General features: G+C 46.0%; 2 protein-coding genes across 2 annotated transcripts in view; one reads left to right on the top strand and one right to left on the bottom strand.

The window, feature by feature from the left end:
• Positions 1-9,626: 9,626 nt before the first annotated feature.
• The window catches only part of T265_04782 (hypothetical protein), a gene marked incomplete at both ends in the record, with an annotated part of 24,543 nt that continues 7,049 nt past the window's right edge, over positions 9,627-27,120 (bottom strand). Inside the window, 8 exons of the mRNA XM_009169607.1 lie at positions 9,627-9,827; positions 11,750-11,844; positions 14,702-14,995; positions 16,115-16,309; positions 16,602-16,843; positions 18,165-18,361; positions 22,329-22,475; positions 22,589-22,892. Of these exons, the coding sequence (XP_009167871.1) occupies positions 9,627-9,827; positions 11,750-11,844; positions 14,702-14,995; positions 16,115-16,309; positions 16,602-16,843; positions 18,165-18,361; positions 22,329-22,475; positions 22,589-22,892 (1,675 nt within the window). The remainder of the gene's footprint in view (positions 9,828-11,749; positions 11,845-14,701; positions 14,996-16,114; positions 16,310-16,601; positions 16,844-18,164; positions 18,362-22,328; positions 22,476-22,588; positions 22,893-27,120) is intronic.
• T265_04781 (hypothetical protein) overlaps positions 23,362-27,120 on the top strand; it is a gene marked incomplete at both ends in the record, with an annotated part of 36,162 nt that continues 32,403 nt past the window's right edge. The window contains one exon of the mRNA XM_009169606.1: positions 23,362-23,388. Within this exon, the coding sequence (XP_009167870.1) occupies positions 23,362-23,388 (27 nt within the window). The remainder of the gene's footprint in view (positions 23,389-27,120) is intronic.

Genomic DNA, 27,120 nt, shown 5'->3' with positions numbered 1-27,120 from the left:
AGTGCCCGTCCAGCTTATATGGGTCTACCTGGGAAGAGACTGTCCCAGACAACGGGTGAATCGGTGGTAGTGCTTTTTGCAAAAAGGGTACTCGTAGTGAATACAGTAACCACATTGGTGTTTGGCTTTTGTGGCAAGGCTTCTGGCGTCACCGATTCTTCGTCGTCTTACGGTGGCACGCCAGGCCTTGACTTCAGAGAACCAGGTAGGATTTTGACCGAGTAAGACTGCGTTGACCATACCTTCACACCCTGTCAGATGTTAGAACAACGCTACATGTACAGACGACCCATAATCTTGGTGTTTCTTGAAGGTGAAGGCGCAGCACAAACCTTGTTGATAAACTGCCCTCCGTCATATCACCTTCCGACGTGCGCCTTGCACCTTCAAATTTCAAAATCATGCTTCTGAATGTGCAGTCTCTGAACATATTCCATACATTTGAAGAGAGTTACTGGGGGTTGTGGAGAATTTTACGTATCTTGGTAGCCGTAGTAGATCTCACGGAATAAAAATCGTTCAGCCTAACCGACATGTCACCAGGAGGAAGCACGCGGGATGGGATATTGCCAGATTGCCCAAGCCTAGACAGGGAAAGCCGAAAGGCAGGGGTGGGGTTCGAACAACGATCAGTAAATTCGCGCTCTAATCACGGAGTCATCTCTGAAGGAATCGTGTCTAGTTAAGTCAGTGCACGAATCTCAAACGCCAGAATCGCGTTTGCTAATCTCCACCTATGACGTCAAAAAGGCATATCACTGGGTCTTAATGGTCACGTGTTTCAGGCTACAATAAGGGCTGAGGAACGTGGCCTCTGGGGACAGATGAGGCATCTTCAGGTTCTTTACTGCTGATTTCTCAGAAGCGTTGTTTGTGTCCGATTGCATCATAATGAGGTAATTCAGAAACGGATGTTTGTTTTTGCAGCACGTAATTCAGTTGCGGAAAACATCCAGCACCATCGAATACGATGGCTCAGCCACGTATGTCGAAACACCGTCCACCGAGACGATTGTTGTTTTCCGTGTCTCCTTCAGAATGGCGCAAATCGCCTAGTAGGTAATGTATAACTTGGCAGAAAGGTGTGAAAGAGATTACAGAATTTGGGTGTTGTGCACCTTCCAGGATGAAGTCCCCGTGACCCCGTCTGTGCTTGGCGGGTGTATTTCTGAATCTCAAGGGACGTGTGTATCAAGCTACAGTGCGGGCTGTTTTTTGTATGGCTGTGTGACTTGGCCTGTTCGAGCAGCGGAACTGAGACGTCTTAAGGTGTTCGACAGTCGTCTCAGAACCGTAGCTCGTGGGGGTCGGTGTCGGCGTATCTGTAGTGAGGCAATTAGGAAGTTTTCGGTTGTGCGACGGGTGTTTCCATTAAATAATATGTCCAGCACCGGAAGCTGAGTTTGTTGGGACATGTGTTGCGTATGCTGAAGAGAGTGCTGTTTCCCATGCCCATTTGAGAGAAGTGGGCAACCCTTGACCTTGCAGAGGGGTATGAAGGGGGTCACGAAACGATGTCGATGCTAATCACCTCCTAGGATGGGGACCGCGTGATCCTCACAGCGCCTTGTTGCAGACGCTGCAAGGTATAACTGCCAACCGATGTCAGTGGCGATGTAGGCACCCCGGAATGATTGTAGTAAGTTAGCCTTAAGTCCGTTCACCTTTGTTCTTCTCTTCACAACAAGGCTTTCAAATAAATGGTTGTACGGCAGGGAAACATTGGTGTTGAACACTGATGTCATGCTGTTGATGATGATAATTAGATGTACTTTGTGATTTTACGAGAGTGAGGCGTCATTGTCAACACTGCTGTTGCTCTTCGATGATGATGACTTCTCTAAGGCACGAACTTTCCACCTTTCCGTTTTGTGTTCACACATGCTATCCACACCTGTATGACAGTTAAACACCAGTTCCCACTACTGGTGTGTTAGTGGTGATGATGTCGTTGACGGAATTGATAACATGCGCCATTTCGGATACCAAAGATATACGCAAGATTTCTCAGATGAGGGTTGACTTGGGGACTTCTTAAGAAGCTACAGGTATCTGATCATGAGCGATCTTTACAAGCACGTGACCATCCCTCAGACTGACATCAATGTTTTGCTGTCCACGATTAGTTCTGCGCCTCATCTTGTGCGTTCCTAGTATCGTGGCAATCTGGGCCAGCGTCCACAGGTACATTTTGAGGAACTGAACCGAATTGAGTATGAGACAGTAGTGTGGGACGGCTGCTCTTATGAAGTTGGTATTCGCAAAACGGGATTCATTCTGCCGTCCGTATGCTAGAAGTTGGCAACCGTCGGTTTTAGTATTGACGGGGTAAAATCACCATAACTGGCACCGGTGTTGACGTGGTAGCCTACTCGGGTATTATGGCAAAGGACGGGCAGTCACGTCAGCCGCTGTTACGTATAGACTGCCGTTTCTGCGATGCTGCTCAGGATGCCCGATGATATCACAGGTACCCCGAAAGTTCGGTGACGATGATGCGTAAGGCCAACGGCCCCCGGGACTGGTTTGCAGGTCGTGATCTTGGAAGTCTGTGATGTTGGCCGAACTTCGCGTTGGTTCGATCCAGTGTTACACTGTAAAATTACCCACAAGCTTGGAACTTTTGCGGGCGAAAATTCGCAGACTTTGGATTCGTTTAGGAGCTTGCTGCTATCGATTCGTATTTTCTCGCAAGAGCCGAAAAGGTGTTCCGTCGGTCACCGTGGTAGCCCCCAATCGTAACAGCCTGCTGTGCGTACAAGCATCACACGTCGTTGCATACGTCCGCACCGAGCGAATTCGACAGCGCTGCACCCTCTGCGATCATGACAGCCTTGTACCATTTTTTCAGCTAGTCTGTAATACTGCGCCAAACAGACGTGGCCCTCCGGTGGACGGAATCACGACTCTGGTGAGGTGGACCAAGCATTTACAACGGGGCCATTCGCTGTTTGTTACTCGCCGGGACTCTATCCGCCATTTCAGGCAGCTCTGGGTATAATGAGGTAAAATACACCCTCTACGTTACTCAAGCATGAATTCCCCGATACACTGGTCGGTTGCTATAACCATAATTTAACGATGGGCTTTCGTTTCATGCGTGCTGTTGGCCTGCATCGTCACTTGGCAAATATTACCGGACTTACACACGATTGAACCATCAGAACAATCACAAGAACGGTACATATTTTGAGGTCGATCTTAAATTAGGAGTTATAAGCTCATGATGGAGCACATTTAGTTATGTCGACTTTAGTTGAATATATCATACTGAAATGACTTTCAGAAGGATTGTACATTCCACTGCGCGTTTATCAGCACGTAACAGACGTGCCTCAGTCATTCAAAACGTGCGTATTATCCTGCCTTGTCAGACCACTGCGACAGCTTCCCGGCCCTCCGAGTTTTCCGAAATGGGGAACTGGCGCTTACAATACGAGGCACAGTTACGTGCCTCACAACGGCTAGCGGAGATATCCTCTTACAAGAAAAAGCCGTGGCACTTTGAACGTTCGCTTTGGGTGCTTGTACAACGTTAAGAAGTGAGGTTTGATTCAATCGTAGTTGAAGTCCTCAGGAACATCTGAAGCAAGCAACCCGTGGAAGTGAGGTTTGATTCAATCGTAGTTGAAGTCCTCAGGAACATCTGAAGCAATGCAACCCGTGCACTCTGGTTGTTAATCGCAGCCGGAGAGTTTGACACAAAGTTTTAAAGTGGAGTAAACAGCTGGTACTGATGTCTGGGTTGTTACCTAACTTGGAGTACACGCCAGGGTATGCTTTTGGTCGACACGTGTGAAAGCAACGAAAGAAACACTATGCGTCCCCTTTTTTGGCACCAATGTGATCATTCCATCGTCTGTGTAACAGCTTAAGACTGGTTTGGCGGTATTGTGTGCCCCATATCCTCTTGACTAAGACGAACTACGTTTACTTCTGAGGGACAACTATATCCCATTTGTGGTCACAGGATCATCCATAAAACGAAACAATCGCATTTAGAACCACGCAGCTGAGCTGATTAGCGGCTCCGCTCGCCAGTACTTTAGGTGTTCTGCCATGTATGCTTAGGATGCGAGTCACTAGGTACACTGTGGGGCTCAGCTATGTAGTCCTACCTGCCTGAATTGACAACTGGAGGTCGCTCTGTTGACGCGCTGATGGCCTTAGCACTTTCCTCCCTATCCACCCACAGGTCTTATTCCTTGCCGCACAGGCGGCTCAGCGCAAACCGCATGTGATACTCCCATTGTGTGTGAGTTATCGCTTCCAGGTGAGGATGAGACGATCAGGCAGTATCATGGGAATGTGATATAGCTGATGCTCCAGGACTTCAGCCTTTTACTCGACCCGTAGCCTTGGTGCAAACAAGTGCTTCCCCCAAAACAACAGAAAGCTAGAGAACTCTCAAAAGATACCGTCATCGTGGCCGTTGGATTCAGAGGATACAACCCACTGGAAGTGGTTCATGTTATTGTTGGGGAATTCCGGCATATGGCACATGCTTACCGATGTCAGTAATGAAACATCGAGCTTGAGACCAGTGTCAATGCTGACACAAAGACTATGTGAGTTCATACGCCATGCAAGCCCGTAGACTGTATATCCAGGGAATTCCTAGATTTTCCTGGACTACGGGACATCACATACAAGAGAAACTCCAGCCAATTCAGAATAAAAGATAAGAACACCAATTTTGAGGGAAGGTATACTTCAGTAAGCAGCTGCAATATGCGTTTGAACGTCTAGAAGAATAAGATTAGACCAGAGTTGAACAAACCATACGTGTGTACCCGCCACTAAGTTCAACTGGGTGATCGACGAAAAAGCCTTTTCATGCGATCAACAAGACGCTGCCTGATAGGGACGCTTGATTTCAGGTACTCGTCTTGATTACTTAAGAGACGCCGACACTCGGTAATGTCTGCTCCGCTTGCTGCAATTTTAGGTGCACCGGTGTTTAGACTGGCTTCGCCGAGGCCTGTAGGTAGTTTGTAACTGTCTCGATGAGTGTTGCTTAACAGTCGTATCAAGCTCTGTAGTTCCTCTTTGGTAATCCAGGGCGAATCGCGATTAGTGGTTGCACCATCTATGCGTTGCTGCAGAATCTGCTTCAGAGTACGTTTTCGATCACATGAATCATTAGGCCATTTGTGTAAAGTGGTTTGGAACTCCCGTAGCACTTCGGGGGAAGAACGCGAATATCTTCGCACAAGTGTAAAGATTGAGTTCACAAGACTGGTTTGTAGCAGTCGGGTAGCCATCAAAAGTGATACGGTTGAATATGTCCTGTGAATGAGATAGGGAGGGAAAAGGAAAGTAATTTGAGTCGTTCAAATAAAAAAATGCTATACTGATATGAAAGGTGCGAAGTGGTAATAGTAGGAAGGCTGATTTTTGAAGTTTTATTTTACTCAGAGGCTGCTTGAATCTAAATTGCAACTCCAAAAAAACATTCTATGAAGGGACCACCCCTACGCGGATAATTTTTGTCCAGTCCTTTGAAGCTTCGACTATATTGTACGCAATACCCAGCAGAAACTGTCCCTAAGAAGAGCGCTTTCCGTCGGTCTCGTCAGCTGTATCCACACAGTCGAATGGCAGTCCATCTGATCAGAGAACAGTACCCGTTGGTAATGGGAGAGAGATCCTACCAAGTATCCTGTGGAAACTTAATTCACATTTCGAACTTTCAACAAGTCAACTGGGTTTAACTAGCACTTTATTGCCTGAAGGGACGGGCGGATGGGCCGTAGGACATCCAGCTGAGTTTTTGACTGGTCGGTGGTATGGACCTAGTAACCTAACATATAGCTGTATGTCCTGAGCTGTCAGAGGCGCGCCCATAAGAATGAGATTTCTGCTGATGATTTGGGTGGATGTTTTACTTTCTACCGCACTTGAGACTTAGGAGAATGAATAAAATGCTTAGGCTTCGAACATAATATACACGCGAGAAGTTGTAGTCGGTCTAAAAACATCACCTAGTGCCATAGTTAGAAAGTCAATCATGAGTTTCGGTCTGGATGGTCAAAATTCATTGGTATGCTACTGGCATGATGTTCGCAATAATCATTCAGCAAGTGGAAACGCCTAGGAATTGAGTATGTTGACTTGGTGACTGTTGAACATGGCAGTAATGGGGTCGATTAAAGCAGTAACAATTCCGAATGTACTCCGACAATGTTATCGGGAACCGATTGCAATGGGAAGTAAAGTGCTCGCCAGTTACCCAAAGGGCTCCTGTCGAATTGGAGGGATTACCCACCCGACGGCTTTTTGGCGAATCTTCCGCTTATGGTATCGAAAAGTTTGCAAGCTAGTTGCCAAGCTGAGTGAACAGATCAACTGCAGCCTGATCGAGAGCCAGTAAGCCGCAGTTCTTCAAATAATTTGAAATAACCTTTGACGCCTCGTGAACTGAGGTTGAAACCTAGAAAATTCTGGCAAAATGTCCACCTGCAATAATATCTGAATTCCTGACAAAAATGAGCACAAAAAGAGCCGGCACTTACAAATGCAGTGAACAGCATGGAACTTACGGATTGTGACTTCTTAACTGTTCACACCCCGTAAATCATGGATCGCTAAAAACACAAAGGAACATTATTGGCACTTAGGTGTTCAATCAAATACTCTGACCCACAGAGTAACGAACGATACGTCTGGATCAGCATAGGTGGAAATGAACGACCCGAAAACTCAAAACCTTATGTGAGGGACATAAATTATGCCGTGCAGACAGAATGTAAGGAAACAAGACGGTGGTCATCCGAAGGGTTTTAATAACACATCTGTTCTCACACACTGATGTATGGGGCTGATTTATTAATTCCACTCGGAACTGATGGGAGATTTGAAATACCCCTTGTGTTTTGGGATCATATGGGGAGCCGCAATCTAGGGCTACTAAAATCGATCTTTAGGCCTCAACTTCATTCAGGGCTCAGCGTTAGTAACGTAGTGGGGCTTTGTGCAATCTCCGCCATTTTTGTTTCGCTGTGATATGTCCACACGCTTGCGGCTGCAGTGAGTGTGTGAAACAATACCATCGCGCAACTCTGTTGCCCTCTGCAATATCCAAGGCATCAAAAGTTAGTTGCACCGTCAGCCACGCATTCAGATAATCCATTATATCAGTGGATTCTTGGTTCTGGTGTGACAACCACCTAGACTATTTTCCTACTCCTGAACAGCTCACTTCAATTTGAAAGCAGTGATTTCGCAAGGATTTCTCGCCACTCCAAGGATGACAGTTGCTCGTGACGACATGACAGGGTTGAAAGATACTTGTACTCTCTCCTACTGCAAGAGCTTACCGTGATAAAACGTGTTTCGTGGCTTCTTTACGAGCATTCTTCGAAAACAAGGTGGATGATTCAACAACGGTGTACAAGTTGACGGGAGCTTGCTCAAAATCTCCAAGAGTTTTTTATGATGCAAACTTTTTGATAAAAGCATGGCACAGATATCATCTGGTCCCAAACACAGGTTTTGGCTATTGCCTCCGGAAAGGAACGGAATCTTTTAGCGTCGTTTCTGTTTCGTTTAGCACTTTTAACTGTAAGCTGCATTCATGTCCAACTTCAGCTCAGTATAAGCGATGATTAAAATTCGCAACATCTTGCATGATCATCCAAAATTAACTCCATATAGTTGCTACTTGGTGCGGTTGATTGCGAAGTTGCACGACCTTCAGTCATACAACGACAAGGAGGAGGTGCGTCTGAAATCTCACTTGACTTCAAAAATAACTTTTCTGTATTGTGTCTTCAGATTTCTGATAATTGCCACCCTCTTAGCATCAGAGAAGTTGGCTGACTGCGGCGTGCCCGCAGTGATGTGATAAACAAGCACACATTTGATCATGAATAACTAGAAAGACACACGAAGTTAATCATTTAAGCACGCATATCAAATCACCTTAAGAATCCATCGGACTGCGCATCCAACTTACAACCCGTAATCCAACACGTTTCTTATTATTTTCCTACGGATTACTAAGTCCACTCAGTCGTGTACTCCATCAAGGGGTGAACGAGGTCAACCCATAGAAGACAAGTCCTGTAGGATAGGGAGTGGTGTACATTCTGTGGTCTTGCTTCTCTTCGGGGGTTCGGTTGCGGAGAGCAGAACAAGATTATATGGAACTGAAACCAACGGGCTACTGAACCTCTTTTGTGTTCGAAAGCACCGTTTGGGTTAGCCGAGGGAACTTTCGGTTCAAGTGGCAACTCATTCCAAGGCGATTGGTCCTGCACATATATACCATAAATAGAATGTCGTACCGGATAGGAATGGTTAGTTTCAGGCAAAAGTTGTCACCCACTGAGAATCGCAGTAGGTTGGTGCACATGGAACTACTACAAAAAAGTGGACATTATCCCGACTGACATCTTTTTAGAGGGGCAAGGTGACAAAACAGCAGCACGAAGTGAGCTGCTTACGGGGGTCAAGTCATGTACAGGAGCCTTAAATCGGGAGCCAGCACGAACCACTGTAGTAGCTGTAAAACTCTCCGGTGTTAGCAGGCGGTAGTATCTAGATAACAAAGGTACCGTAAGCTCCACGAACGCACCTGGATATTGTAGCCGAGCTTCGGAAACACAACAAACGTATACTGATATTATCAAGGGTAGGTGCGAAAGCGCCTTGCTGGCCGATTTGTTTAGGAGTTCGTACATTAAAGGACGCGAAGAAACGGGGGGAGGGACGAGTTGTGAGGAGCAGAAACGAGGCGGTAGGCTTGAATGGCGATACGCTATTACACTTCATTACGTGCAAGACTGGTCTGTGGAAGAATGATCGTTAAACGCGTAACGAAGGCACCAGTTACGAAATAATGTTGGAGAAAGACTGCTGTCGCTTACCCACCTTGCTACGTACAAGATTCGTAGCACCAAAATGTCTTAAGTGACAACAACTTCTCACTCACCCTGACTCAGTGCCAAGCGGTAAGCACACACATGCCGTCATTTGAGACGCGTTACTGAATTGTCCGTACAAAAGCGAAGTGCTTTGATCTATTCCATGGACGATCAACTTCAGTACCAAAGGTTTACAGCTGTTCGCTGCAACTTATTACAGAACCATGACAAGCAGGGAACAGGCTGTGAGTATTCATCCGACAAAGGTTGAACGCAGCTTGGGTCTGGACCACTGCAGCCGTTATAAAATAAATTCCACTCTGCGCCAGTGAAATGATCCTGTGGCGAACCACGCTCACATTCAGAGGCTCCGAAAAACCCAAGCCGCAGCAAGTCTACAGACACACACATCAATGCAATAATATGCTGTCTGACAGGTGTCAAGCATTCCCTAGAAATGTCCGAATAAGAGGAAGTTGAGAAGTGATCCGGAAAGCAGCAAGACAACACTCGGGGATGACACTACTTACAGTGAAAATCGATATCCCTGCACTATCAGTTTGCGTACGTTTACTCGGACGAGGTGACGAACTACATTGGGATCTTCGCGCGACACAAACAGCACAGAAAATAAGACACAAGCAACCCTGGAACCCGAAGTGAATTTGTTTGTGATGAGCAGCGCACATGCTGGAAGAAAAAGAGTAGGTTAGAAAAGTATGCTTTATAGCAACAAGTTATGGTGCAGAGGATGGACAGTTAGTGCTTCGCATCATCTGGTGAATGGGTGGAGTCCGAAGAGGTATCCTGACAGATTTTTACTAGTTCATCGTATTCCAACACTTCCTTCTGGAGCAAAGATGCAATTAAACGGTGCAATTTGTCTTTGTTAGCCTGAAGGAGATCGACGCAACGAGTGAAAGACGCAGACACCATTTGCTGTGCTTCCAATTCGATCATCGCCTGGGTCCTTTGACTGTACGGCTTCATTGTATATTCGCTACCAGAAGGATCATTCTAGGACACAAATTGCAGGGACCAGAGGAACAGAAAGGAAAGTGAGCGATGAAGGACTAAATCAGGGCAGTGACGGTACTGCCCAAGTAAGAAACTCATTTGCTACTAGCGTTTTATGAGTAGCTAAGTGAACTTTCATCAACTGAATGACACGTTTGCCTAAAGCTCCAAAACAAATACAAAATCTTGGCTCCTCAACTGAGCTTGGAAAGTAATACTTCGATGCAAACGACGCGGAATCAGAACAGAGAGTGAGGAATGGATTGCTGCTTCACATCAATGCGACATAACGCATCCAAGTCGTACGTCAAAACAAGGACTGTGGACCTATTCTGGTGAAATGGTTATGAGTGAAGGCATAGCACATCAGGAGTGCCATTCTCAAGCCGACGGATAAACTAAGGTGAGCAAATCCAACAGGAATAATCCGAAAGGATGGCTCAGTACGAACCTGTCAGTGTGAGGAATACGGTAAACTCTCTTTACTAAGGGACACCCTTCGAGAGAGCCAGCAAGCCCCTAAGTGCGACGTATCCCTCACCAATAACTTTTAAATATATTTCCCTTACTCAGTAGCCTTTCATCGTATGATAAAGTGCAACGAGCAAAGAAATGAACTGACTGATTTTCGCATACTCAAACGGAGATGTTTGCCTTTTGAAGATCACTAGTTGTTGACATCCAGATAATGGTGTGTTTGAATTATGCCCAATGACAACTCTGTGGAATTTCTTCAGAAAACCAGATAGCTTCTTTAATTTCGTGTTCGTCCTCAAGACTTCAGCGCATGATTGTCCACGTAGTAAATCGAGTTGGATGGACTGCAAGCTTTCTTCTCGGCAAACTAACGGGTTGCTGGATAGTTTATTTGCATCGCCGCGTAGTGTACGAATGCAGGTATTACGAGTTAGCTACTGTTGGCTGCGAAATCGAAGTATCACATTTCACTTTTCTAAAAGGTCACATTCTCAATGTTTCCAGTATGCGAACAGGGGATCTCCGTAATCTCTTAGGGATTTCAGCTAAGTCGGTATCAGGCAGACAGCCGGGTATCGGGCGGAGAGCCGACATTCTGGGGACGCATGACTTCATTTTCCCATTAATACACTGAATTTAATGATCCACAGTTGCTTCGAAATGTCATGCATTGACGGACCAGTAGCTCTCATTCGGATGGTTTACCGCCCGCCATTCATCGCTGTCCCCTAAGCGTGTGGTGTTGATTCCGTTGTCCCCATGTTCCTCAAGAAGTGATTTCACATCCGGTTTTATCACGTTTCAGATGAGAAAAAACTTCAAAACCCAAGAAGACGGTTTGTATTTCAGACCAAAGGTAGCAAAGAAACGTGCCGCTAGTCTCAAAATAAGTCTCATAAGCAAATGCCACTAAGTAGTTGTAAATGATAAAAAGACAACTATCATAAACAAAGGTGTTTTCGTTGAGCTGATGACCGATAATGACAGCAAGACTTGATATCGCTACGCGATGCCGCTGGCCTGCGACACAGGGGTTCGGTTTAGAGTGTGCCTGATGTTCACACTGGACCCATCCATTTTCTGAATACACTACCCTAGCACTCTAGCAACCTGAACCCATTCACTCACTCATTCAGATGCGTGGCCCAACGAGAACAGGTACGCCTATTCGATGTTTGGGAATGGATTATTGGTCACCTGAGGTCGTTCTCAAAGCACTAAACCTTTTTGGAATCAAAACAACAAACGGAGAAAAAACATCATTAATTGTGAAGTGCACCAAGGAGCGTACTGAAGGGAATTTTATAGCATATGCAGTCACAGGCGTGAAGCGAAGGGTGACAAAAATTGGAAGTGAGACAACAGTGAAATGAGGAAACTCCATTTACCTCAAAGCTTAGGTGTCCAATCGTTTTCGATAGACCCCATTCGCGAATCTGTCTGAAGGCCAAGTCACTGGCTGCCTTGAGATAGCGCTGAGAGGCTTAAAAGAAGATTGGAAGTGACGTTGTACAGCTATCATAAAATGTATGACCAAACTTAACTAGAAAGTGGCAACCACTAACCGACGGAAATTTTTCGAGTGCAGTGTACACAGGACAATATTTGGCTATTGATATCTAATATCAGCCCAAGAGGAATGAAAATGAGGATAACTTAGTGCCGCAGGACTTCCAGTTGCGCAGCAGCACTAGAACGACGTCGAATCACACAGACGTTCAACAATTCGTAAGCAACGGGGCTTCTGTGAAACAGCACGATTGTGACGTGCGTTGTCGTGAATGGCTTAAATGCGCTGGAAGGTATGGTTGCGAAAGCTTTCGTTCGGCTTGTTCGACTGTGTATGTAACTTGGGCCGATTGTGGTAGGTTAGCAGCGGACTCATTCTTTTTCCGAAAGAGCACTTTATTCCCAACAAATTGTCTCTTGGATGTACCAGTGAGACATGCGTACTGCTTTGGTGGGTAATGACGAAGAACAAGGCAAAATACGAGTCAAGTGCAGCGTTATTTGGGTGCGCTATCATGGCTTCTGATTGTCCTCAGATCAGCTGGCAGTTAGATGCGGTCGGCGTGTGTGGATTCTTAGTGGAAATTCACACACATTCAGATAGGTAACTGCATTATGAATCTTCGCATCCATACAACGCCAAATCAGCAGTTTTCGTTGGTGAGCCGTGCTCGAATGAGCCCATACGAGCAGAACTGAAGCGATCAAATTCACACACATTCAGATAGGTAACTGCGTCCATACAACGCCAAATGAGCAGTTGTCGTTGGTGAGCCGTGTCACTAAAATATGCTCGAATGAGCCCATACGAGCAAATGAACTGAAGCGATACAGTCGGGTATTACAGCAGAATGAATGGCCATAAGACTCATTGCCCAATAAATGGGGAGAATGCTACCCAGAACACTGAGGCAGGGAGAGGAAAACCCGGTGGTCATCGGCTGGACACCTCAGATGCCATCCAAAAGATCCTTCGGGATAGTGTCATTAAAACATTCTTCCGAATTGATAACACCGTACAACGACACCTCGTAAGGCCTGAGCACCCTGTCGAACCGAAACACCGCACAAATTGCATCTACCGAATTTTCTGTGCACAGCCAGATAACTGCATGTGCGAATCACGGAGCACAAACGACATGCGCATTTTTCTCCATCAATCTGGGAAAAACCTAAGAGCGACTCGGCCATTGCACTTCACGCACGAGTCAAGCCATCGAATCAACTTCGACGGTACATGTATACTACAGTCAGGATTCAAGGGACGTACGCTGAAGCTCCAAGGACCAACGCACAGCCGAGCTGCATCAGTATTAATGGTGCCAGCATCCCGTCTTCCCAGCTTTAACTTACTGCACACCTGAGTAGGCATGGTAGCCAGATGTCAAGCAATGATCTCAACAATGACGCACCACAGACAGCACAACAAAAGAAGTCACATTCTAATCAAAGTAAACAGGACCACGCGCACTCGCACAAAGGCTAGTACACGCGCACACACGTTGGTCGCAGTTGACTGCCAACTGATCTCAGAGAACACACCAAACAGGAGACATGATAGCGCACCCAAATAACGCTGCACTTGACCCGCATTCAACTGATTGTAGAAATCCTTGAAAAAGGCTGTCCACCGCGACCGAAACGTCGGATTATGACATCCTATTCCACTACGCTGTTTAGACTTTAAAAAATTCTGTATTATACATCACATGGCACTCAATCCCTTCAACACTACCCGAACCGAATTCGGTCCGGAACTCCTGTAACTTAGTGTCGACTTGAGATACGGCTGAAATTCACCTGAACCCTTTCTTCATGATATACCACAACCGAATGAGCTTCATAGAGGCTGACTAATCATTCAATTTGAACGATAGTCAAGGTGGCGAAGTTTTTTCCTCCGTATGACTACACACAAGACCACCAAGAAGGCTCAAATCACAGGCAGGCGCAGCTTAGAGAATTCAATCGAATTTAAGTGTAGTTAATTCAATTGTGGCTTTTCATCAATCAAGTTTGAACCAAAGTGAGGATACAGCTAGGATTTTGTATGAGATGCAGATGGTGCAGGAGCCACATCACGGTGATTATATATTCGATGACGATGATGATGATGATGGATAAGCACACGTCATTTAGTAGTTGAATATGATTATTGGTGTTCACCATGTTGTGAGGACATGGAACCAACGTCGAACAGAGTATCAAGTGAAAATCAACTGAACTGCTGGTTTTTACTGACCTTCAACTACATGGGCTGCACAACAGCTGCCTCTTGTTTCAGTCGGAATGGGAATCAGGATATCGAAGAAGTTTCTTGACCCAGCACTACACACAACATTGCAGAGAAATAGGGCAGCCAACTAACCACTTCCCCTTGCGTCGCATCAAAAGAGCGAACTTCCTGAGCTTCCTCAACCTCATTTCCCAGTTGGACACCCAGTCGTATAGTTTTTCGCCAACTTCACGAGTGGTATTGTATGAATGAATACGTGTCGATATTTTGAATATCGTTCCAACTGAAACATGACGCGGTTTCCTCGAAGTACATTCAGGTGAGGAGTATTGTAAATGAGGGGTTCAGGTGATGTAGTCATTCGTGTTTGAACCACGGGGTATAATATAATCAGATTTTCCATCATTCGAAAAGTAGACAAAATTAGTGATCCACCAAACAAGAAAGTTGCATTTCAGCGGAGGGTAACTTGTAGTGGGTGACGTAGGAGAACTCTTTATCATGTAAAGGTGCGAGAGGCGACCTGGGTACCTTTAACAAGCAAGCATATAAACATTCATTGGAAAGGAGACCAACTGTGAGACAGACTACTTGCCATCGGACACAGCGTTGAAAATAACTTGTTCTGCGGCTCTGCCGCCCAGAAGCACCGCCATTCGATCTTTGAGTTCTTCCGTGTTGAACAGTCGTCGTTCCTCTGGCACCAAATGAGTGAATCCCAGCCCACCGGATGACTCTTCCCCAGCCATTGTCCGAGGTACAATGGATATCTTGATGGGAACTAAGCCTGTTCGGGGAAGGAGCCAGGCAACTAAAGCACGTCCCGCTTCTTGAACAGCTGCTACGCGTCGTTCTGGTGGTGAGAGGGGATTGGATTTTTTTGCTGCTCCTGTATGAAAAAGTGGAGGATTACGAGTATCGCGCATTAATTTACACAATAAGTGGAGTTACAGAGAATATATACGATGGAGAAGAACGCATAAACTTTCGCGAAGCGTTTGTAAAGCAGTGGCTGAGCTGGAGAATTTAGTAGCCCTTAGTACATGATTCCAGAACTTTGGACCGTAGTTCTGGACAGATTGCATTCGAGTTCCCCAGAAGTTGCAGCTTGGGACAACTGAGAAACTGTCATTTTAATGGTCACCTGCCGCGACTCAGTGAGTGATTTCACAACGTCCGTTTAGCTGCCGTTTTTCCCCTACTTTTAGTGCATACACACTAGTTCAACGACTGTGTCGGAGCAAATTTTAACGCAGATGCTTCCGTCACATGTATGTGAACCGAGTAACCTGGCGTTCGCGCGCCCATTGGGCATTGGCAACTGCCCAACAATTCACATACAAGCCCTTACTAACCAAGCTCTGTTGGAACAGTTGAGGTACCGCAACGCAGTTTATCGGTTTTTCGTTCAAACCCGTAAAGAGCCTTTCGATGTAGTTGTACTCCTGGTCACCCAAACTCGAGTACGTCAGCTTTACAGGTCAGTAATACCGCATTACTTGGATCAAAAATCTAGTGTAACTATTAGGGGACTGGGTCCTCCTTAAATAACATAAATGATGATAAGAGAAACTATTCTATTCGAGTTGCTGATAAACTTTCTGGTAAAACTGTACCCATCAACAGGGAGCGGAAAAAAGCGAACATTTATTGAAAGCCTAGTTGAGAGAAAGCGAGCGGGTGCGATTTGTTTACGACAATGCATTGGAGCTTCTCGCCTTTCTGGGTAAGGGGAGGTCGTCAAGGAAATTTAGTGTCAATGGTTTGATTATGAAGATTATGTCCATCCTAACAGCATCATTATAACACTTCACTACGGACTGTCGACGCAAACTGTGTAAGCGAACAACTAATGCGAACGACCCATGGTCTCATTGGGCGCTGAACACCGTGATTTTATTTGCACTCCCCACTTTTATGGTCTACCTGTGGGTTTTACGTCTTTTGCCTGCGAATCCGCACTGTTTGCTTGGACGACATTTTAACGGTTCAGTAAGTAAGAACCTACCAGCAAGAATTCGTTCGAAAGCAACCTCAAAGTCATTGCGAGTGACCCCTGGCGTTACGTCATCACGCCTGGCCGCGACAAGTGCGGCCTCGTTGCAAAGTCGTGCGATATCAGCTCCACTCATACCTGGGGTCCAGGATGCCAAGCGGTTGATCAGCTCAACCTGGTTGATTTCTGTTGATATCCGATATTTAGCTGATTAAAAAAATGGAAAAATAAGTGTTAAACAACCTCCAGCGTGGAAGACCTGCAGTGTCCAACTTACAAGAATAAAAATTCACGGAAATAGTACAGGCAAGGGTAATGATCGAGTATGGCATTCGTCGTAGACCACTCAAATGCGATTAAATAAATTTGGCACCGTGTACTTTGCGATGTAAACCGCATTTGAGTCTCCTCGAAAAAAGTCACCTTCATTCAAGGAAACGTCCGGTTAGGAGTAAGAGAATAAAGTGTGTGACAGTATATTTGGAAACGAAAGACTTACCAATATACATTTCTAATAATTCCTTCCGCTCGGCCAAATTCGGAAGATCAATGAAAATATGACGATCGAAGCGACCGGCTCTCAGAAGTGCCTTATCCAAAAGGTCAGCCCGGTTGGTAGCAGCAAACACAATAACACCCTCCTCCGTATCCATACCATCCATTTCTACCAACAACTGATTCAATGTCTGTTCCATCTCGGCTATACCTGGTCCCATGCCTCCTTGTGAACCACCACGGCGCCTAAACGAGAAGGGATCGATGGAAGGAAGCATAACTGGTGCCGCTTTTCAGGAAGATTTTAGTAGTACGACTGTGACAGATGTACTGAGAAACCTATGCAAATCGCTAACAAAGTGACAAGGTTTCATCCACCCTTGTCTGCATGACAGAATCCCTGAGAAGCCAGCCATACGGTTGGCTTATGATAGGCGGTAATGGGAACGAGCCGGAATATTTGTAACTATGGTGAGTTCACTGGTGGTTGATCAGGTGGATGTTGATCTGTTCATCGAGCTTGTTAATCAGCTTGCAAACGTTTCATCACCAGTCATCAGTGGTCGCTGATCATTAGTGCTTTATCACTTGGATTGAGAACGAAACGTTAGTAACCTAATTGCCCAGCACAGCGAACAAATTAACGGCTACCTGATCAACCATCTATAAGCGGTAATGTATAGTGTAGAACTAGCGAACAGTTTAGCCAGAGGATAGCATGTAACTAAACAAGTCGCTTACATGGTTGACAAAATGTAGAAATGACGGATAGCGTTTAAACGTTATAACTTCCCAAAGTGGTGGTGGTTATGGTGGTACCCGAGTTGCGACGAGCAAGAGAAGACGGTTCGAAGTCTCACACTCAATACATTGGTTCAAACTGTGAGTGCACGAAGAGTAGGACTGCTCATTCATCGATCAATCACACAAAAAAGATGCTCGTGATGTTCCGTAGGACTAATTTAAATTGTCCTCAATTTTGGGGTTCAACCTGCTAGATAATTAAGTGAAAACAAAAGGGTAAAATATCGAACGAGGCAGCTACGGACGATAGAGTTAGTGGAGAGTAGCAGTAGTAGGCGAATAGGAGTAGCAAGTGAGGTATTCGAGTGTAACTTGCATAAATTTAAGAGCTACAAAATACCAATGTCCTCTGGTTGGGACGAGATGGCCCAAGTGGTCAGAGCGCGAATTTACCGACCGGAAGGGCCTTGGTTCGAACCCGACCTCTGCCACTCGACCTCCCCTGTCTAGGCTTGGGCAACCTGGCAGTATCCCATCCCTAGTGCAACCTTCAGGGAGCACGGCAGTTAGGCACCGAAAGGGTGCTACAGCTGATGGGACTCAACATCATTGTGTTCGCTTTCTGCGGAAACCCACCTAAGCACACGTCTACGTTCAACATATGCTGAACGATTTTCGTTCATTTAAGAAGTCCATGTTCCATTTGAGACAGTAATTGCTTTGGACTACAGGATTCCAAGGGTATGCGATGCAGAAAAGATCAGGACATAGGTTTATGAACTGCATTGACAGACGCTCTGGAAAACATGTGAAGGCTACTTACCCTCCGGAATCCACCGCCGATCGTCGGCGGCCAAGTGAATCCAGTTCATCAATAAAGATTATGGCAGGTGCTTTGGTTCTCGCAGTTCGAAACAGCCGGCGAATCCGGGAAGCACCCAACCCACCAATCACTTCGACAAACTCTGATCCGGCCATAGAGAAAAACGGAACATCAGCTTCGTTGGCCAACGCTTTGACCTTGCACGTGGATGGGGGAAAATGACCAGAAGATGACTAGGCTTTTATGCAAAAAATTTCTAGGATATAAGCCCAAAAAGATTACCACAAATGTGACCGTTGAAACAATAGCAAAAAAATGCAGCCAGGCTAAATAAAAGAAACACGGAAAGTATCTGGCCAGGTAACAAAGGAATTATCTATTACTATGCTGCACGAAAACCCACCGAAAAAGACAGCCCTCGGAAAATATTACAAAAATACATCTGGATTACCATGGAAAATACGTCGCATATAACCAACGATTTAAAAAAAGTGGTCATCCTAGCCTGTCACGGGCACTGAACTGTTCGAGGAATGACAGGGGCTATCCTGCGTAATGCGTGGACACCCTCCTAAATCTAGCAAGCTCACCGAGAGCGTCTTTCGTCCAACAAAATCAGTCAACTGATGGATCAAGAGTTTATGGACATGCAGTGTTTAGTCGGGGTACCTGAACTGTGTAGTCCCACTCAACAAAAACGTTAAAACAACCGTAATCTCCCTCTGTTAGATGAGGACTGCCTTTTGACACAGTTAGCAGTAGCTGCAATGGCACACAAACAAAGTTGCTATACCATTAGGGGTCTAGACAAGCCACATGGGCTGCTTCGCATGAGCAACCAGTGCTGACATAAAGTGAATGAAATAAATTTTAGGGAATGATATGCAGAAAACTAACCGTTGGTCTAAGGAGAACAATATCAATTGCTGATGTCATCCCTGAAAGGAATAAAATACTGGTCTCTAGATCAGTGAACTGCAACTTTATTTTCACTGTGTGCCCCTTTCAGTAAAAGAGGCCCACCGCAACGTAAAATAAATTTTGATAATTATTCACTCTTCTGTACACACTCGGGCTTCCATAATAAGGAATGTTTTTAAATGACCAGGAAATGAAAACTGAAACTTTGGAAAGGCTGGGGTGCAACCACACTGAAATATTCTAAGATTTGTTCACGCACAACCTAAATACGCAAGTTCTACAGACACATTCCTACCGGTTCAGTGGGCAGTGAGACTTCGTCATGATTGATGGATAACAACAATTAACATAAGATAGATAAAGATGGACGAAAGGGAGACCGAACTCGAAGTCAACACGATATAGGTTTGGGTGTAAATACCTCTTGGCCTCCGATTCGATATGAAACTTTGAATAAAAACGAAAATGGATTCTACCAGGCTGAAAAAATTTTCTGAAGGCTAACCAACGGAAGCGGTGATCTTACCTTCCAGCCAACACAGTCGCCACTAGATAGATAGAAAAGGGAAAGATCACAGTTTGGTGGTGCTAAAGGATCGACAAATTACTCTTCTTATGGCCTAGCCGACGGTTCGCAGTACTTTGGACCAACGATGGTGGCAAATGACAACAGTCGTCTGCGGCCAATCTTAAGTTATCAGGTCTTTATGTTGCAGTGATCCTGTGGAGTGTATGAGCTGAAACACAGTTCTTAAGGTTCAATCATACCACGAAGGCCAACGGGGAGCAGCCCGACGAGGAACAGCAAGTCCCAGAACTGTGAGAAGCCGTATTACCAGATGATCTGGAGGTCAAGTCGTAGTGTCCCCTGCGATGGGAGTACGAAGACAGTAAACCGTTTCCTTCAAGCGACCAGCATGTCTATAGTTATGACAACAGTGATACTGTCTTCCTTAAAGAGATCACGGGCTAGAAAAGGTAGGCACTAAAACCCTTTACTCTGACCGTCCAATCGACCGTGACTACCTGCGCACTATTCAATATGGACGAAATACTTTTAAAACCAGTCTAGTACTCTTCAAAAGGCACCTGCTGTGCGCTGCCTTACACCATGCATCCTCTGGCTGTGCCAACTCCCTGAAGCCAAGTGGCTGATGCCATTGAGTCGTTCGGTATGGGAGAGAGCTCTCACAGGCTCAAACCGGGGTAACTCAAACAAGCCCCCTTCTTTCGTTGGGTCAAGCATGAAGTATCATCCAACCATCATCCACACCCCCTCCAGACACACCAAATGATGTAATGCGGTTAGCCCATCCAACGGTTCCCTAAACAATGTCCCGTATGCAAAATATCCCTCAGAAAAATGAACCAAAATAATCCCCTGGTCTGATCCATATGGCAGCCTGGTGTCCACACCCTCCGTTAAGTTGGGCAACAAGCGTCTCTAGCTGAAATCTCGCTTTCCCTCTTTGTCGATGAACGCTGTCTCCGAAATACGTATACAAGACCCCACTGTGGTCGCGCCTCAAACCCATTAGGACGAAGTCAGATGTTCCACATTTAACTCTTCGAGTATCTGGTGATCCTGACACAATGACTCGTGGTGTCTATAGTATGGTAATAACACGTAGCCCCAAGGCAGAAAGGCGATCTAGTGAACTGCATGCCCATAAACAGCCGTCTTTGTGCTGAGAGGCTATCTGGTTCAATTAAGATTAGTACAGGTTCATGCGGTAAACAGTGTTTCTGAGACGTATCGGTGTATGCCCCGATAGGCTGAAGTTCCGAATCTCGCTTCAGCATTCCTTCCTCAACATAACCTTTGGATGAACTCAACAAACTTGAATGGAACGTTGGCACCAGCCCACCATCAATACAGAAATCCAGTGACAAATATCATTCCTCAACGCCACAAGCACCCGGTCATGATGGCCTGAATTTCGTACCTTTCAAAGGTACAGAAACTCCGGTGAAGAGTTTAACACTACTGAGGAGATCTGAAACGGAAACAAAATACCATCGGAATGAAGCGTCTCAACCGTGATCCGCCTTCAAAAAGGGTACAAGAACACCACGCAAAAACCATCGTGGCAATAGCCTTGTAGCCGTCGCATCCGAGGTGCTCTCTAGCGTTAATATGCGGTTAATAGATTATCGGGAGGGACAAACTCGTGAGAATCAGGATAGATTTTGAAGTGGCCGAGCATGTATGGACCATATCTTTACCCTGAGGCAAGCTCTGAACAGCACCACTTTTACAGAATCCGACGTCGGTGGTTTTTCTTGAGCTAAAAGCTGCTTTTGATCCTGTCGGCTGTAAGAAACTTTGGTGGTGACTGGCTGGAGATGAGATTACTCCTCGAATCGGAAGGCCAGGGAAACTTTTGCCACCCGCTGGTACCTCTAGTACCAGTGTGACGTCAGTCTGTCAAGAACAGTGAATACACTGCTGCGGTGTAATCCTCACTGTTTTACAGATCAGAAGCGCGCCTCTTACTGTCAGAGGATATGTGAGAGCTGTATAGTTGCCTATCGGTGCTGAAGCATTGGTCAAAGTCTGGCGGGGACATCGGAGAGCTCTTTTCCCCAGCCATGCGTTGAATGGGAGTGACCGAGGGGTGGATAGTTTATGACTTGGAAATGAATTACGAAACAACTAACCGATAAACTCAATCAGATCGATACCAATGCGGCCTCTCTGAATGGGGATCTCGGAACTTAACCCATTAGCAGACATGGCTCAGCCACGCAGTCAGTGCATCTCGTGGATCAAAGAGCTCGCCTTCCATACGTAGCTATCCACTTTCCCGAAATAACTTGTCATTTCACTGCCTAGAATTCTGGGCTATATCTTTTATTCGCCCTCATTCTCCGGTAGCCGAAACTGTAGCAGCACGAACCAAATTACCCATAGTTCCTGGTTTATAGCCGATAAACTGACTGACTGACTGAATTGATGGTGGCCTCAAGAACTGCACTGAGCCAAAATAAAAACGCGAAGCGCTAATTAAAGGGTTCGACGTCCGTTGCGCCAGGGTTGGCTGCTATTCCCCGTCTTGCGGTTTCGGGCAAATTTTTCCAAAAAGAACGAATCGAAGCAAGTGTTTTGAAAACGTGCTGAGGCTTCGTACCTGGTAATATTGTGTGCAACGGCATGCAAACCGAATGTGAAACCGGCTAAAACACTCACTCATAATAAACAAAAAGTACTTGGTTGAAAAATAAAAAAAGGCCAACACTCACCAGTAGAGTCTTTCCAGTCCCGGGAGGGCCTAGTAAAAGCGCTCCTTTTGGCAACTTGGCTCCAAGTGCTTGGTATTTTTTCGGGTCTTTCAGATAGGAAACAAACTCCATGACTTCCTCCTTACTCGCGTGAAGACCGGCGACATCCTGTGAAAAAAGTCGACGTCATTTGGATGTATACACCGGAAAACTTGTAGGCGTTCGCACTTTTCATCCTATGTGGAATTTATGAAAAACACGACAAATGCTTGCATAATCACCTTGAACTTAACGTTCGTTGTGACAGGCTTGACTGTCTGGAAGCCGAATGGGTCCAAAGAAAACGGTAGGCCACCATAATAGCGATCACTATCATTTTGCTCAGTTGCTTTACGTTTCCGAGCTGCATCTTGAGCTTCCTGTTCAGACTTCGTTGCCGTTCCCTTTCCATTTCGTTGACCCGACGTCAATAGGTTCCTGCGCCTCAGCACCGTGTATGACAACAGCCTCCGGAAAGAAGCTATGGTCATAAAGCCAGTTACGAACACGCACAGCACTGACGATATATCCGGAAGCGCATCAGCACTGTGAGGGAAATTAGTATGTAGGGCAGATGAATGAGGGTGAGTGTATAAAGTGAGCGTCCTGCATGAACCATCCGAAATGACCTGCTAGAGAACTTTATCCGATCTAGCCACCTTAGAGAGAAAAACAAGCCAGTATGGGTTGCGCTGGCAGTGAAGAGCGAACAAAGCACCGCAACGCATACTAATGTCGTCCCGAAACCCGGATACACCTCAGTAAACAGAGCAGAAACTACTTAACGCTACTCACATTTTGCAAAAAGCATTCACAAACTAGTTGAACTCTACTTTTTTTTAAAAAAAAACAGGCTATGCTTGGGTGCTGGTCGAACAGCAGAACCAGAATCCACGATAAAAAAAATCCCTTAGCTTAAGGGTACGAACCTGATCGAAAAAATCACCAAAGATGATCGAATACTACCGCTTATCTGAGAAATCATCACTCGAGGAGCCGGTCAGCATGTAACCAAATGATGTGGATCCCGCAGCTGAAGAAGGTGAGCTGTATTCCGCCCAATTGCGAGTTGATAGAACTGCTGATCAGCAGCTAGTAACCGAACGGTTTAGTGTTCGAGCTACGAACCGGAAGGTTGTGGGTCAAAAACTCCATTAAATTTCGTGGGGTGCCCCCTGCGGGCGACTCCTGATAAGGATCAAACAGCTGTACAGTGGTTCCCGGCTTTTCAGCCCTTACAGGACGAAGTCTAGATTAGTAAGCGGTCGTCGCCAGCTGCCACTACTGTATGTCCAAGTAGATTAGGTAATTCAGTGTGGCAAAGGATTGCGATGATGACTTTAGAGATGCCAACCATTTGAAGTTAACGGGCCACATAAAAACTTAGTGCGTCGTGGTATACTGGTGGGCGTGAGGAACTAAAAACAAAGATCAAAAGTAAGATGCCTCAATATCAAGAAGTAAGCCAGGCGAAGACAAAATATAGAAAGTGTGAGTAACCTGAAGTACTAATCAATCGCATTCCGGAGATGACACACCGACGGTACAAAAACAGACGCCATGGTGGTCAATCTCAGAAAGTTTCAGTGCTTTCAAGATATTAACGACCGCACTGATAAGTGTTGTGAGCATGAAGAAAACTCAGGCAGACGTAGACAGCTTCTAATCTTATGATGGTTATGCTTGTTTCTGTTCCACGAAGCGCAGTGGAAGCTGTGCTGGAGTCAAACTGTTGTTTCTGAAGTGAGCTGAGACCTTATACAAACCTGACATTTTGTTTCCGGTTCATTTGAGAGGCATCTCCTGGCGAAAATAAAAGTTGGTAACGATCATAGCCAGCCACATGTGTGACTGTCTTCCGCAACTTTTAAGAACGCTTTTTAGATTTGGCCGGCTCAATCACCAAAAGTATGTTGCACTTGAAAGATGTAATCTGGCCTTTTATTTACCAATCGATCGTGTTGTGAAGTATACTCACAACTGCAGAATGAAAAACAGACAGCAGATTTAAAGAGGGCTGGTGGGGCGAGATGGTCCAAGTGGTCAGAGCGCGAATTTACTGACCAGAAAGTCCGTAGTTCAAACCCGACCTCTGCCTCGACTTCCCCTGTCTAGGCTTGGGCAACCTGGCGGCATCCCAGCCCTCGTGCTTCCTTCGGGTAGTAGGGAAGTCAGGCACCGGAAGGGTGCTACAGCTGAACGAAAGAGGGCTGGTGTATGTCCAGCAGTCCATTGGGTATTTTACAACATAAGACCTGAAGTATTGGCACTCACAAGTCAAACACATTATATATCCAACAGCTTAAAGTCTGGATCAATCGACAAATGTTCATGTGGTTAGCAAAACTTAAGGCTAACAATAAGACAGCATTACCTGGGTGAAAATAAGCGTCCCGATCATGCAACCTCTCCTTAATGCTCAATATAATGAAGCATCCTTTATAAGGTAAAAACGTACACAGCAGATTGGCAAGCTAGGATGGGATGATCAAGTGGATAAAACTGTTGCTTCTTTTATGAACAGCTTGAAGTCACTGACCCGTTGAATCGTCTCTTCAGAAATACAGAGGAACACAACGCTTTCAATTCCTCTCCTGATTGGGAACCATCGTGAAGTATTCGACCGGGGAGCATTCGATTCATATCTGCTGCCCTCTGCCTGCGAGTCAAACTATTCAAAAGCAGCATGGTGAGGTGAAGACAATAATGGTGGTCAAGTGCTTTGTGACTGGAAGTCTTCAGCCTGACGATCTAACCACCTGAAATTACATGAAGGCTTCCAGAGTGGGTTCCCTAGCATAGTTTTCTAGCTAAGGATGTGAAAACTTGGGTAGCTCAGTGGTTAATGTACGAGTATACTGATCGGAACGACCCTGTCCGAACCCAACCTATAAATCCCGACTGCCCCTGTCTAGACTAGCGTAATCTGGCAAAATCTGAGATCTCGTGCTTCCTTCTGGTGGTATGGCCCCAGTCGCCAGCCAAACACAGGGCGGGTCACGTGAACCCCATTCCGGAAGGCGAACAGCACCTTCATTCCTTCCTTTCTTCATTCGCCTACGCCATGCCAAATTTTGTCCGCCTCTCCGAAATAGGCAGGGAAAACAGCGCTCTTCTCGGCAGGTGGTAACTCGGCATGCGAAACACATGACCCAGCCATCGTAGCTTCCAGTACTCAATGCATTCTTTGAGTGAAACAATGTCTCCTGATCACCGGTTCCGGCAGATTCCAGCTATAGTCCTGAGACATCGGTGGTCAAACACCTAATAATGTCCCAGGATCTCCACCCAAAATGGCCAAGCCTCGCAGACGTGCAACAATACAGCCCGCAAGCGGCCCCTTAGACCCAGTGAAATGCCTTTTTGACACAAGTGGGGTAGATTGGCTAACGCGCTTCTGAACTTCATCTGTCACACTACGTATGGCGTTATCTTCAGTGTCACTCTCTCAAATCTGTAAGCCCCACAGCAAGACTCTGAACCTTTTGGGCGCAAATTACATACCGAAAGGCAGGGGGCCGCGTGAAGGAGGCTCCTTGAGAAGAGCAGGGCAGGAAGATGCAGCGGTCACAAAAAAGCAGACCTATCAGGAAGGAAGTAACCTAGAAATCGAATAAAAGCTGTTTCAGTGTCTCTGTCGCCAAAGCGAATTACCACTTCAACCCAACAGACGCGGGTAGATGTATAGAGCGCAGATGAACAAATACACAGGGGCGGGATGGCCCAGTGGTTAGAGCGCGAATTTACTGACCGAAAGGTTCGTAGTTCGAACCCGGGCTCTGCCTCTCGATTTCCCCTGCCTAGGCTTCAGCAACCTGGAAGTATCCAAGCCCTTGTGCCTCTTTCTAGTGGTATGGCAGTTAGGATGCTACAGCTGAAATACAAATACTCATACATCTTTATCTGATGGTGAAACAGCAGGACCCAAAAACAAGCGATAATCGGAATACGGCATTTAACAGAACGCCAACACGCGTCATAGAAGCCGCAATGGCTATTCTACATCGATAGGAATTCAGACCATGCCCATACCGTTCAAGTGATTACCTGCTTGCTGATGAAAACAACTGATCCCGCAGGGTGCTTTGGCTACTTTAGGTCTCCGAGTTGGCGCTGGTATTAGCTGAATGCCGTGCACAATTATAAACTTACTAACCGGAAGACGTGGAACCTCCATAGGTTGCACCTGGATGTAAAAGGCTAAAGATGTACCTGGTTAGATTCCGAGCGGCTCTCGAGATGCCAAAACATTGAAAATTCCTGAGAATGCCAATGAACATATCACTACGCAATCTTTCACACGTTACAACGTTTCAAACAAGCAACGATCCGACCCTCCCAGTAAGCAATACACGGTGTGCAACTGACAGGACTGATATGTAAAATCCAATGATGGCACGTTGCCAGCCAAAAAAACCGTCACGAAGAGACTGGACCTTACCGTGGTGTGACGGTTTGCGCACCTCAGCGATCCATTGAGATATACTGGAGAGTGTCTCGCGACACTCACAGTCTCTCATACCAGGTTGGTCAATGGTTAGAGGTCGTCTGACGAACACAGTCTCCTGACCCTCCAGGTTGGGGGTCGGAACATGTGGCAACTTGTCCCGTAGAAATGGTAATGCATTTGCATTTCCCACCAAACACCGCTGCCTTGCGGTTAGGCTTTTGAGTCAAAGGCTTTGGTTGAGGACCCTAATCCTCCTCCTCCATCCCACGTACAACCATGAATTGCACATACATAAATAAACTCATGCCACATCGGCCGTCGCGT

Source organism: Opisthorchis viverrini (assembly GCF_000715545.1).
Source record: "Opisthorchis viverrini unplaced genomic scaffold opera_v5_82, whole genome shotgun sequence".
Classification (NCBI taxonomy): Eukaryota; Metazoa; Platyhelminthes; class Trematoda; order Opisthorchiida; family Opisthorchiidae; genus Opisthorchis; species Opisthorchis viverrini.
The sequence above is the reverse complement of the archived record's forward strand: the minus strand, read 5'-3'. Positions and strand labels throughout refer to the sequence as shown.